General features: G+C 37.3%; 1 protein-coding gene across 1 annotated transcript; it reads right to left on the reverse strand.

The window, feature by feature from the left end:
• Positions 1-262: 262 nt before the first annotated feature.
• scrt1b (scratch family zinc finger 1b) lies at positions 263-2,894 on the reverse strand. Its single transcript, NM_001014347.2, is given in 2 exon segments — positions 263-1,581; positions 2,381-2,894. Coding segments are annotated over 2 exon segments (840 nt in total). The 5' UTR covers positions 2,496-2,894; the 3' UTR covers positions 263-856.
• Between the last annotated feature and the right edge of the window lie 11,096 nt (positions 2,895-13,990).

The raw sequence follows: 13,990 nt of genomic DNA on the forward strand, positions 1-13,990 counted from the left end.
TTTTCCCTGATGTGGCATTTTTAAATGTTTATTGAGAGTATTGGATCGAAACATACCTGATTTAGAAAAAACTGCTATAGGTAATACTTTTATTACTTTCAAAAATACCATGCATTATGATTATTGCTTTTTATATTCTTATGAGAACCCCTAGAAATATTGCCCCCTGATACTATCTCTACATTTTGGCAAAATTATAAGCTTTGTGGTATTGGCATAGATTTTCCTTTCTTTTCTTTTCTTTTTTTTTTTTTTTTTTTGCATGCATTAAGTAGGTATACAAAAAATCAAGAATAATAATCATAAAAAAAGAAAACATTAAATTATTATCATGGATCTAAATGCTTTGGCATGTTAATAAGTCTGGCATAACCCAAAAGGCAACATTATTGAGAAAGAAAAGGCCAAATAAAAACAAAAAGTGCATTATAGACAATCATACATCCTAGATGGAGTAATTAAAACATACAATAAATCAAAAAGTCAAATAAATTAATGGAATAAATACCGGTTTACCTCGATTGCGAATATGTTTGGGCCACTTGCAGCAGTATGATAATATCCACTGACAATACAAAAGAGTTTTATTTTAACGAGGAACACGGTGTCACTCAAACCTTCATTTGACGCCAGTCATAGTAGAGTGCTGCGCAGCGTCAAGGTGAACTGTCTGAACGTCATTTGAGGACATGGGTGCTGAAGTGCATGCGAAGGTTCCATATTCCTTTAAGGTCAACTTTGCGAAACAAAAGATAAAATTGTGCTATTATTGGGTTTCATTTTGATTGTGAAACAGGGTAAGATAGCGTAATCATCCTAACACGTGACAGGGAAGTGAGCGCTGACAGACCGGAAGTCACGCCTCAATGGACGAGTGAGGTGAGAACGCACCTTTAAAGCACGCAGACTCGTAGTGCTTGTTCAGGTAGGACTTGAGTGCGAAAGTTTTGTTGCATCGCTTGCATTTGAAATGCTTAAACGCCGAGTGGGTCTGCATGTGTGCCCGCAGGTTGGAGCGGTCGGCGAAGGCTTTTCCACAGTGTGCACATCCAAAGGGCTTCTCGCCCGTGTGAGAGCGCATGTGGCCCTGCAGGAGCCAAGGTCTGCTGAATGCCTTCCCACATATGTCGCACTTGTGCTTGAGGTCATGGGTGAGCAGGTGCATGGCCATGGCTGGCATGGACACGTACACCTTCCCACATGTTGGGCACTTTTTGGCCATCTTGCTGTCTAAGCTCCGATGTGTCTGTTTGTGCCTGCTCAGGTTGGAAGACGTTGCGTAGGTTTTGCCACATTCGTTGCACGTGTGCCGCTGGAGGGTCCGCGAGCCACTTATCACTTTCCGACGGGACCTGCCGTCTGTGATGAAGAAGGCATCCACGGTGTAACCCTCGCTCACCGCATTGTCGCCATTGATGTACCCGGATGTGATCTCTGACTGCGGGCTGTCGGGTTGGTCTGAGTCAGGTGCCCCGTAGTCACTGTGGTTGCTGTCGTAAATGGGTCCTGGAGAAGGTACTTTAGTGCCTCCGTCACTCTCTCCATCATAAATGGCCGGGGTGATGTAGTCACTGATGTAGCCTAGCATGGAAAGAACAAGATCTTTTATTCAATTATTCATATTCACAAGGGAATCGGCTGAGGACAATGGGGTTCGGCGATGCAACGACCACTTTTCCGCTCAATTTATCTCCACCTTGGCAAAGGCGACAGGCAACCAGATTGTGCCAGCGCTCTTTGAGATTCATTATATGTTTAACAAATTCAGCATTTCTCTTTGAATATAATTAGACTTAATGACCACTCACTGCTGGAAATTTCACATCGAACAGTGTCAGGTTGGCTTCACATTATTCCAGAGTTATTTGAGGACAAAGTCAGGGAGCTGTGAAGGATACTACATCCGCTGTGGACTTACAGTATGAGCACAGATAGCACTTTTTTACAGTAGGAGATTAATTACCCCACTCTAAAGGCACCACCATAAGCACAGTGTGCAGCGTGCAGCTGCCCTAAGCGTTTCTTTGATTTGCAGAATAAACAAACACCTAAGCTCATTTGGAAGTGACTGGGCTCCAAGTTGCTGAGAAGTTAAGCATCGTTACCAGTAGATGTTTTTATATAGCGTTCATGCAAAGGTTACTGTGCGTTTTCAGTGCAGGAATCTTACTGATTGTGTTTAAATTGTCATCACGGTTTTACAAAAATCACAAGCAAAGCCTTGGGGGTGCTCAATCCAACCACTTTCATTACATAGTTTAATTTTTACATTGTAAACGAGCCCCTTTTGTAGCAATCTCTGGTATATTTCATTTATGGTTGCATCTAAAACTAAACGCTAAAAGAGCAGAATAAACAAAACGCATTCCTTTGCATTTACCTTTGTCGTGAATCCGAAAGCTGAGATCGGTCCTGGACCTGCCGTACGCGCTCTCAAGTTCAGAGGATGAGAAATCATCTAGCTTCACCTTTTTCACCAAAAAAGACCTTGGCATGTTTAGAGCGCAGAGCTGAAAGCCTCTTCCAGCACGTTATCCTCTCTTTATCCACCGCACAATAGAAGAGTTGATCCTGCAGGTCTGAAAGTCAAACACCTGAGCCGGGGAAAAGACGCGGAAGCTCCGAAGCTTCAGCTGAGAACGAGGCGATCCGCACAGACGAAATGCAACTTCAGCACTGGACAGCGCACGCGACGACTGAAGCAACAGCAGCAGCAACAGATCCGCCTCCCCGAGCCTGTGTCAGAGTGCGCTCGGACTCAAATGGACACGCTCCAAAAATGGGCAGTTTTAAATTCAAGCACGTTTCCGGAGAACTGATGTTGTTAAAGCAGAAAGACCGAGAGAGAGAAAGTGAGAGAAAGAGCTACGCTCGCGCGGGTCGGTTTGATGTCTGAGCTCTGCTGATCAGCTGCTGGGATTTATACGGGCGCGATCAGGTGGGAGATGGAGATGGAAGTGCTTAATTTCATCCATCAGAAATCTCCCGGGAACAACATTGGACGAGAATGATTTATTGATGCTGTTATTCGTCTCTCAGTCTCATTTTTTCACGTTCACGGCGCCCGCCATGTTTCCGCGGAATAAGAATATTGAGGAAAGTCGAGTTACGACAATGTGATCCTCATAAGCTTGAAAAATCCACATTTCAGAAATCAAAGCGAAATTATTTTTTTAGGTGTACTGTAATTTTTTGAACAATGAAAAAAAGTGTAGTGGTTCTTTCCCTTTTCAACAGCAAGTGGGCAGTAAAAAAAGCAGAATCACCTCAAACTTGGTCTGATCCTCGTTTTCTGCTGCTCTGTCAAAGCTGCGCAAATCACATGGGACATCCAGACGTCCCAAAACCCTTTTCATCGATTTACATCACATAGCCTATATATATATATGATACACAGATAGAGTGAATAGGTTAGCAGGCATTTACTGTATAGCTAACGCTACTGTTGTTTTGAGCAACAGATGTACAAATGGGGAACGCATTGCTATTTTAGATAAATACCACTATAGCTTCATGCCAAGAGAAGATATCAGTATACCGGACAGTTTTACCTTTTTACACTGCTCTTAAACACGCATTTCCCGCTTCTTAATCCTTGCTATCATTAACTGTTACATAAAGGGATAGTTCACCCCCCAAAAATGCTGCTAAACCTGCTGCTAAACTTATCACTCTCAAAAAAGATGTAGGTGGCTTTTTTTTTTTTCAGCAGACCGTACAATACTATTTTAGCTGAAACTTTGAACCTTGATGATTCATTAAATACCATCAATAGCTAGTAACAAGCCTACAGGCAAAGATAATAATAATAATTAATGCATGGTCTGTGCCAGAAACTGAACATTATTTACAACATTATTACATTCAATCCAGAGCCTCAGGCTAATCTGGGCCTTTAAACTATCCTTTTAAACGCCAAATTATTTGTAATAGATTTAGGTTTATGAAAATTGCACATTAAACAAACCATTAGTTGGAATATAGCTCAGAAGTTTCTAAAAGGATGTAAAAAGGTTTAACAGCTCAAACATTTCCCTATACATTGCTTATTAACCCCACTTGCACCATCTCTAAAGTTTCCACACAATACAGTACATCTGCAAACTCCACAAAACACTCGTTTATATTCCAAATATAACCAGAAATGTTAAATGGCGAGTGAGTGAGTGAGTGAGTGAGAAATGATACATGATTTCTTCTCAAAAATATTTAATTAATTTAAAAGGCAATTGCTTTTACAATACAAATGGTGGCAAGAGTGATGGTAATCGTGTGTGTGTGTTTCTATGTGTGGTAAATTTAATTACAAAAAAATCAAGAATAATAGACTAAGATGCTGTTACAGTAGTGTTACATATTTGACATGCCTTTTTAATAATAATATTTTTTTTCAGGGTTTTCACCTTTAAATGTACTGGACAGTGGAAATTACAGACAGGAAAGTGAGGGGAGTAGAGGGAGGGCATGGATTTGCAAAGAAACTCAAGCTGGGAATCGAACTCAGGTCGCCTTGAGCACTTCTGTGCTATATGTTGGAACACTAACCACTATAGGTCTTTGGCACTGACATACTACAAAAAAAGCTAACAGTAACTGATATTAATCTTCAACCCTAAAATGTAGGTTCATTATTCGTTTCAATCCAAAAAAATGCACAGTCACTTTTTACGCAAAACTGGATCATCGCATAAAAGATGTGCAAATAAAGCAGCGTTTCCATCCACCGAGTCAAAGCAAACAAAACCGTCACTTCCTGATTAACTGGCGCCAAATATCTAAATTAAAAACAGAATGTGCTGTGGTAGGAGAAGCTGCGTGAATCTTTTCTTTATTTAATAAATGACATGCACCTTAGAAGGCAATCCTGACACGCAAGATCCACTGTGAAAGACCCACCCCTCACTGACAAAGGTCCGGAATTTGTCCCACATGAACTCATTTGTCACATTTTGACTGCTATGCCACAGTAACTTGTGAAAATAACCCATCAAAAAAGGCTTTAACACCAAGCATAATCCTCTGTTGGCTGTCGCTTCAGTATGACTAAGGAAAAATTTAATGTGTGACAAGTTTCTTATTTTAATTAATGATATTTAAATGACAATATGCTAGTTTTTCATTTAAAACTTAACAGTAACAGATTTCTAACAGCAACAGATTCCATTTTTTCCCCCTAATGTTATGCATTTTAATACATTTATATTGAAAAAAATAAGTATTGTTCTCATATTTCTTCGTTCTAAAATCAAGGAAATGTTTTTGTTACATCAAAAAGTGTGTTTATGATGACCAACCAACCAGCTAATTCAGCAAAAAAAAAAAAAAAATGCAACCTATTAAACCTTACTAATTAAATAGAAAATGAAGCGAATAACTGCAAAAAGGTTGACTTTTTAAGAAAAAAGAACCACCCCTTTCACCAGACTTCCCTGTATGGAGCCTTTCTATTGCACACGTGTTTCCTTGCAGAGGAAAACCTACATTAAAATGCTCTTTACAATCAGAAAATCTAAATGTTTTTTGGGGAAAACTGAAGAGTGTTCTATGCCATATTTGAGGAAAAACTCATGTGGACATGTGAAACAACATTGATAGTTTCTGATTGATTTTAATTTTTTTGTATCCCTTATTTACTGTTTTTGCCTCATTGACTTCTATTATAAAGACATTTTTTTGATGACAAAACAATGACACCATATAATCATGCACTCTGTTGGGAAGAGATAAAATTTGTATTATTTTTACTGTTGATCATTAGTTGAGATCATTAACCCTTTAAATAGGCCTGTGCAAAAAAGCTTTGTTTTCTGTTCTGGATTTTTTTTATGGAGTATAGCAGCAAATTAAAGTGTTTGTGTGTATGTGTGTGTGTGTGTGTGTGTGTGTGTGTGTGTGTGTGTGTGTGTGTGTGTGTGTGTGTGTGTGTGTGATCTTTACGCACTAACCTTGATGTGTCTGAAAAAATCAAATATGCATCTCAGCTCTCAGAACTACATGGAGTAAACAAAAACAAAGACTGTGTATTGATGCACCATCAAATGTAGTTATAATAGAAGTCAATGGGGCAAAAACAGCCAACAACAACAAATAGGGAGAAAAAATGAAAATCTAACAATGCATCAAAGTTAGTATTGTCTAAGTTAGTAGTATTGTTCACATGTCCAAGACTAGGGGGGTGCAGTCCACAATTACTTTTTATATTAAAAATGTGTCATTTTGTGTGTTTTTCACCAAATCAGTGACATCATTTGTGAATTTTGCAATTAAAGCGTTAAAATCCTGTAATTGTCTTAACAATTATGATCAGGACTGAGGTTCATTTTTTCAAAAAAAAAAAAAAAAAAAAATATATATATATATATATATATATATATATATATATATATATATATATATATATATATGTATATATATATATATATATATATATATATATATATATATATATATATATATATATATATATATATATATATATATATAGGCTATATATATATATATATATATATATATATATATATATATATATATATATATGTATATATATATATATATAGGCTATATATATATATATATATATATATATATATAGGCTATATATATATATATATATATATATATATATATATATATATATATATATATATATATATATATATATATGATCTAAAATGCTCTGTACAATCGGAAAATCAAATTGTTTTTGGGGAGAAAACGAAATGAGTCTTCAACGCCATATTTGTGGAAAAACCCAATTTTGAGCCGTATGCAACACTACAAGTCCTTATAAAATATGTGAGAATATAAAGTAAGCTTCACAGACAAACGTGTAGTTTCTATATTGTTTACCCGGCACTTCCACTCTGTGCCATCAGTAACTAATCACCTGGCTAATCTGTGAGTGTTTTCAGCAGCAGTGCTATAGGCTGCGTAGGCTCTAGTTTACAGCTGGTGCTCGTGTGCAGTGGCAGAGGAGCAGCACATTCAGGCTCTGCAGCTGCTGCAGCTCCTCCACGAGCAGATGGAGCCTAGTGGGAACAAGGCGGAGATGGAGGGGGGCAAGGAGCAGCAAAGGGGAACTCGAAAAATCACTTCAAGGAAACGAAGGAAAGAGTTTCAGAGAAGAGTTTAGTCGCAGTGTTGTAGAGATTAACACAAACAGGTAAACGGTCTGAAAACAGTAAGTTGACCCTGGGAAAATATGCTGTTCTGCGCTTACCTTGTTGCAGTGTATGTTCTTTCAGTTCAGGGCTAAAAGGGAATATTTTCCTTTAACCCAAAGAGTGATCCAAGGTTTTGAGGGGAAATCATTCAAGTTATGATATCAAATATTATTACAAAACATAACAAATACATTAACAATTTCTTTAAAAAAAATAATGATAACACTTAATTTTAAGGCATACAAATGTTCTATGTACTAGTTTATCATGAAATACTATATTTATTACACTTACGCATGCATAATTAAATGCCGCTAACCCTAAACCTAACCCACATTCTAACTATATATAAGTATTCTACATGTAATTAATTAATATTGCTCAGTAGGTAAACTAATAATTACAAAGTTCTTTTGCATCTTTGAAAAAGTTTCATGTATAGATGGCAATGTCAAATCCTTCCCCTTTCACACAAATCTGGAAACTTTTGGTCCATATTGACATGATAGATCACACAGTTGCTTCAGATTTATAGGTTGAACATCCATGATATTAATCTCCCGTTGCACCAAATACCAAAGGTGCTCTATTGGATTGAGATCTGATGACTGTAGAGTACAGTAAAATTGTTGTCATGTTCAAGAAACCAGTCTGAGATGATTCACGCTTTATGACATGGTGCATTATTCTGCTGGAAGTAGCCATCAGAAGATGAATACACTGTGGTCATAAAGTGATGGACATGGTCAGCAACACCTCTCAGGTAGGCAGTGGTGTTGACTCAATGCTTAATTGGTACTATTGGGCCCAAAGTGTGCCAAGAAAATATCCCCCACACCATTACACCACCACCAGCATAAATAGTCAATACAAGGCAGGATGGATTCATGCTTTCATGTTGTTAAATCCAAATTCTAACCCTACCATCCAAATGTCGCAACAGAAATCGAGACTCATCAGACCAAGAAACGTTTTTCCAATCTTCTATTATCCAGTTTTGGTGAGCCTGTGTGAATTCTATCCTTAATTTCCTGTTTTTAGGTGGCAGGAATGGCACCCAGTGTGGTCTTCTGCTACTGTAGCCCATCTGCCTCAAGGTTCAACGTGTTGTGCATTCAGAGATGCTCTTCTGCATACCTCAGTTGTAACGAGTGGTTATTTGAGTTACTGTTGCCTTTCTATCAGCTGGAATAAGTCTGGCTATTCTCTGACTTCTGGCATCAACAAGGCATGTGCACCCTGCATCACTGTAAACCCTAGAGATAGTTGTGCGTGAAAATCCCAGTAGATCAGCAGTTTCTGAAATACTCAAACAAGCCTGTCTGGCACCAACAACCATGCCGTGTTCAAAGTCACGGCAGCTTTCTTCCCCATTCTGATGCTCAGTTTGAACTGCAGCAGATCTTTTTGACCATGTCTAAATGGATTGAGTTGCTGCCATGGGATTGGCTGATTAGAAATTTGCGTTAACAAGCAGTTGGACAGGTGTAACTAATAAAGTGGCTGGTGAGTGTATGTATTTAATAAAATTAAAATATCTAAAAGTAGAAATAATGACTTTTTGTACCTTTCATTTGTTCAACTTTGTTAACTACATTAGTTAACGTGCGCTAACAGAAAAACACAACATAGAATTTTTTTTTTTAAAACAGCTCATTTCACATTAGTTAAATTATTTGTCTTTAAATGAGCATCAGATGTAGACAAAAAAATGAAAAGGTAAGGTACAGCAAATAAGCATGCACAATTTGCTGTAAAACTTGATCTCATAGACAATCCTTCACACTCCAGCTACAACAACAGTGGTCTCAGCGCACAAATAAAGTAGACTGCTGGCTATTATCCTTCAGCCTGCTGTCGCAATAATAACACTAAATATTGCTGAGTGCAATTCTCAACAGGCCAGAAATGCTGGTCTAGGTGTAAAACACACATTGCAATCTATTTTTTTGTTTGTTTTGTTTTCTTTTCTTTTCTTGTGACTTTGAGTAAAAAACAAACCACATTGGCAAACCAAGCAAACAAACACCAAAGTTGGTGGGTGGCACAACAATGTAATGTGTACTACAAACTCTCTTTCTCTCTCTCTTTCCCCCCACATTCACAGCAAATTGAGGATGATGCAAGCGATGGTGGGTAATTAGGATTCTCTCCTCCTCTTTGTCTCGAGCGCTTGAGCGATTTAAGTCATCACCACGCAAGTGTCAGTGGGGCTGCGGCGGATCTTCGCCTCGAGCTCTTTCCTTTACAAGAGTCAGCCTCCATCTGCGCCTTTGTACGTTCTTCATCCTGATGAGGAGAGAGGCTCCGAGGTAATTGCCTTGAATCAGTGAAATTGCATTTCTATACTTGACAAGCCTTTCTGTGAAAGAGCAACATACCAGAGACTGGGAATTCCACAAGAAAAGAGAGAGAGAGATATCATTTAATTCTGCCGACAGTCAAACAATGGTGTGTCAGAAGTGATCAGAGGTTACATCCTTCTGAACCGTAAGACACGGAGCCGAGGGAGAGAGATATTAACACTCGCGCTGAGGTGATATTATAGCCTGCTTCTACACATAAACACACACACGCGCACGTACCAATCCACCTCCAGATTCGTTTGAAAAGCCTCTTAGATGATTTTTCAGGTCACTGCGGGGAGACGAATCGCTCAAAGTGGACTTGGGTGGGGGGAGAAAATGACCTGGGATCAGATTCCTGTTGAATTGGGTATTTTGATTAATATGAGGGAGATTAGGGGTGCTTTGTGACATGGGGTGAGCTGGAAGGCATCAGTTTAACCACTGTATCATACGAGACCACCAATCTCATGAGGTACAGTACATGGTTAGTCTATAAAACAGGTAGGAATGTTAGATACTCTGGGATATCTAGAATATAGAGATGTTTAATTATTAAATATCTTATAAATACCATGTAAGCCATTAAGCAGATTATTGTGTTTAATTCATAACATTTCATAATTTTTTTTTGTTAAATCATTCATTCATCCATTTTCCTTCATCTTAGTCCCTTTTGTATCATTTTTTTTTTGTATTTTCTGTTATAATTTGTCTTCATTTATTCTTATTTTTTTTAAATATGTGTTTTTTTTAAATTAGGTTTTATTTTTAGTTTATTCATTCATTCGTTCATTAATTTTCCTTTGGCATAGTCCTTTAGTTATCAGGGGTCACCGCAGCGTTATGAACCACCAACTATTCGGGCACAAGTTTTACAAAGTGGATGCACTTCCAGCCACATTCCAGATTTTTTGTTTATTTTACTTCAGAATAATAATATAGTTTACATTAATTCAGAATAATTAAAACTTTTTTCCTGTCCTTCATCTCAACTGCTTATTTAATTTTTGTCACAAAAAATTTGGAAACATTTAAGATTTTTTTTGACATTTTAGGAAGCAGTCTCATCTGCTCACAAAGGCTGCATTAAAAACAATAAAAACTTAGCTACATTTCCATCCACCTATTTTCATGTGCATTTTGAAAAACGGTTGATGGAAATGCGCATAAAATTTGAAAACATTAGAAAAGATGTGCATAAAATACAATGGAAACACATTTAACGAACAAATTCCAGCATGCACATTAAAAAAATTCAGGTGATTTTCCTATAAGAGATCATGTGACAACAAAAATATGTGGAAATGGTCAAACCAGCAGGCTGAGCACATTGTAAAACATCTAAAATGTTGTGTTGTTTTTTTTTTTTTAAACCCCTTAACCATTTTAGTATTTGTGTTATTATATTAGGCGAAGCAGTGGTGCAGTAGTTAGTGCTGTCGCCTCACAGCAAGAAGGTCGCTGGTTCGAGCTTCGGCTCAATTGGCGTTTATGTGTAGCTAAGTTTTTATTGTTTTTAATGCAACCTTTGTGAGCAGTTGAGACTGCTTCCTAAAATGTCAAAAAAATCTTAAATGTTTCCAAATTTTTTGTGACAAAAATTAAATAAGCAGTTGAGATGAAGGACAGGAAAAAAGTTTTAATTATTCTGAATTAATGTAAACTATTTTATTATTCTGAAGTAAAATAAACAAAAAATCTGGAATGTGGCTGGAAGTGCATCCACTTTGTAAAACTTATGCCTGAATAGTTGGTGGTTCATAACGCTGCGGTGACCCCTGATAACTAAAGGACTATGCCAAAGGAAAATTAATGAACGAATGGATGAATAAACTAAAAATAAAACCTAATTTAAAAAAAAAAACACATATTTTAAAAAATAAGAATAAATGAAGAGAAATTATAACAGAAAATACAAAAAAAAAAAAAAAGCTTATTATTAATTGTTTTATGTGAACAATGTACATGCGACTCACTTTAAAATACTTCTGGACTTCTTACTTCTGGTAATTATGCTTCTGGTCCACAAAGTGTCAACTCTGAACTGGTCTGTTGTTTCATAGACAGAAAAGCAACAAAACAAAAACAACAAAAAAACTACTAAAGACAGCAAACTTGTGTGAGAGAAATAAAATTTGTCTGCAACTCTATTTAAAATGAGCACAAAATCATTTTTATCACTCTTAACATTTGAAGAGAGAAAAAACAATGGGCAAAATAAAAATCTTTGTAGTGTAAGTGTAGTGTACTTTGTAGTGTAGTCCCAATTCTACCCCTTAGCCCTTACCCTTACCCCTCGTTTTGCGCGCTCCTCTGAAGGGGTAGGGGTGTCCAAATTCTCTTTAGCTTAAAGGCGTAGGGCTAAGGGGAAGGATTTTTCTGGACTACACTCGAAACCAAGGGGAAAGAAAATTTCCTAGAATACACCAGCTACAACAGCAGGATTGCTGCAACCGCAAGTATGGAGATCCACAAATTTGTATTTTTTTGTCATTACAAATTTCACAACAAACAAACACATGTTTTAATATATTTATAACTTGCGATCATGTTTTTATTAAAAAAAAAAAAAAAGAAAGAAAAAACCCTAAAATAAAAAACGCTAAATTTTGGGATCTATAATCCATAATAATAACTCCTGTATAGCAGTCCCACAACATTATGACACTCGTATACCCTGTGAGAAAAGTCTAGTGGCTGGGAATGGGCTTTTTACAGTGTGTGCTATAATGTTAATGTGTTTTTGGTGTTTACATTGATGAATATGGCCACTGTGTAAATGCACAGTACAGTTACGATCTTATTTACACATTAGATCGTTATAATAACACTATATATGCCATCAGTGATTTCCTCAAGATAAATACCAAAAAATAACACAACTGGAATAACTACAGCAGTCGCCATCGTCTGATCTCATATGAAGCAAGGGATCGCGATGACATCTGATGACGTGTGTAGGTGCTGTAGTGCTGTCCCGATTCTTAGGAGTAAATTTTGAAGCCCTTCCCCTTCACACTTGGTTTTAAGTGCCAAGGGGAAGGGGTACGGTTACAAAAATAAAATTGGTATTGGTCCTAGGCGTAACACACTTGTGCTTGTGCATGCTATCAAATGGAGTTTCTTTTGAAAGGCTGTGCATTCACATTTACTCATTCATTCATTCATTCATTTATTCATATTCTTTTCAGCTTTGTCCCTTTATTAATCTGGGGTTGCCACAGCGGAATGAACCGCCAACTTATTCAACAAACGTTTTATGCAGTGGAGACCCTTCTAACCGTAACCCAACAATGGGATACACCCATACACTCCTCATACACCCATACACTCTCACATTCACACACAAACACTATCTACAAGTAGCTTATTCATTTCACCTGTACCACATGTTTTTTGGACTGTGGGGGAAACCGAAGCACCTAGAGGAAACCCACACTAACATGGGGAGAACATGCAAACTCCACACAGAAATGCCAAATGACCCAGTCGGGGCTTGAACCACTGCACCATCGTGACACCCACATTTACTTATTTATAAATGTACATGCTTTAGCAAAAGTAAAAGGTACACTTTAATTTAATTAATTAACAGTTAAGATGATTAATAATGAGATAAAGATGAAAGTTTAACTGAATAATCCAGTTTGATATTAAGGATTACTGTTCTAGATACACTCACACCTTTTATTAATAACATTCTTTGCACCCCAATAAACAAAATGCATTAAATGCAGAAAATGCATTTGAAAAAAAAAAAATGTGCACAACTGAGTAGAATAAACATTTTATCAAATAAGATAAAATGTGCATTTACTACAATGGAAAATGCATTTACAGAATAAATTGTAGCATGTGCATCAACCAAAAATCACATAATTTTGCTTTAACAGATCATGTGACAACAAAAACGTCTTTGGACTGTGGGGAAAATTGGACCATCTGGAGGAAACCCACGCCAACACAGGGAGAACATGCAAACAAACTTCACCCAGAAATGCCAACTGACCCAGCCAGGACTCCAAACAGCGGCCTTCTTGCTGTGAGGCGACAGTGCTAACCACTGAGCTATCAAGCCGCCTCATGTGAAATGTTGTTTTGGTCATTCTAAAATGCTTTAGCCAAAGTCTGTCATCACAGTATTATTACCTCCCAGATTCATACTGAGACTTAGAGAAAGTGACGTCACAGTGAAGGGTAGGATTAGGGGCAGGGTAAGGTGTATGCATTAATTGATTACAGCCAAACCCCTCTGAACTGTTTTGAGAGGCTCATGTCTGCAAAAGTCACTTAACGTTCATTGTATTTTTTAATGTTCATTCATTCATTCATTCATTCATTCATTTTTTTTTTTCTTTTCGCCTTAGTCCCTTTATTAATCTGGGGTCACCACAGCGGAACAAACCACAAACTAATCCAGCACGGATGCCCTTCTAACCGTAACCCAACACTGGGAAACACCTATACACTTGCAATAAT

The sequence above is a fragment of the Danio rerio genome, chromosome 16 (genome assembly GCF_049306965.1).
Source record: "Danio rerio strain Tuebingen ecotype United States chromosome 16, GRCz12tu, whole genome shotgun sequence".
Taxonomy (NCBI): domain Eukaryota; kingdom Metazoa; phylum Chordata; class Actinopteri; order Cypriniformes; family Danionidae; genus Danio; species Danio rerio.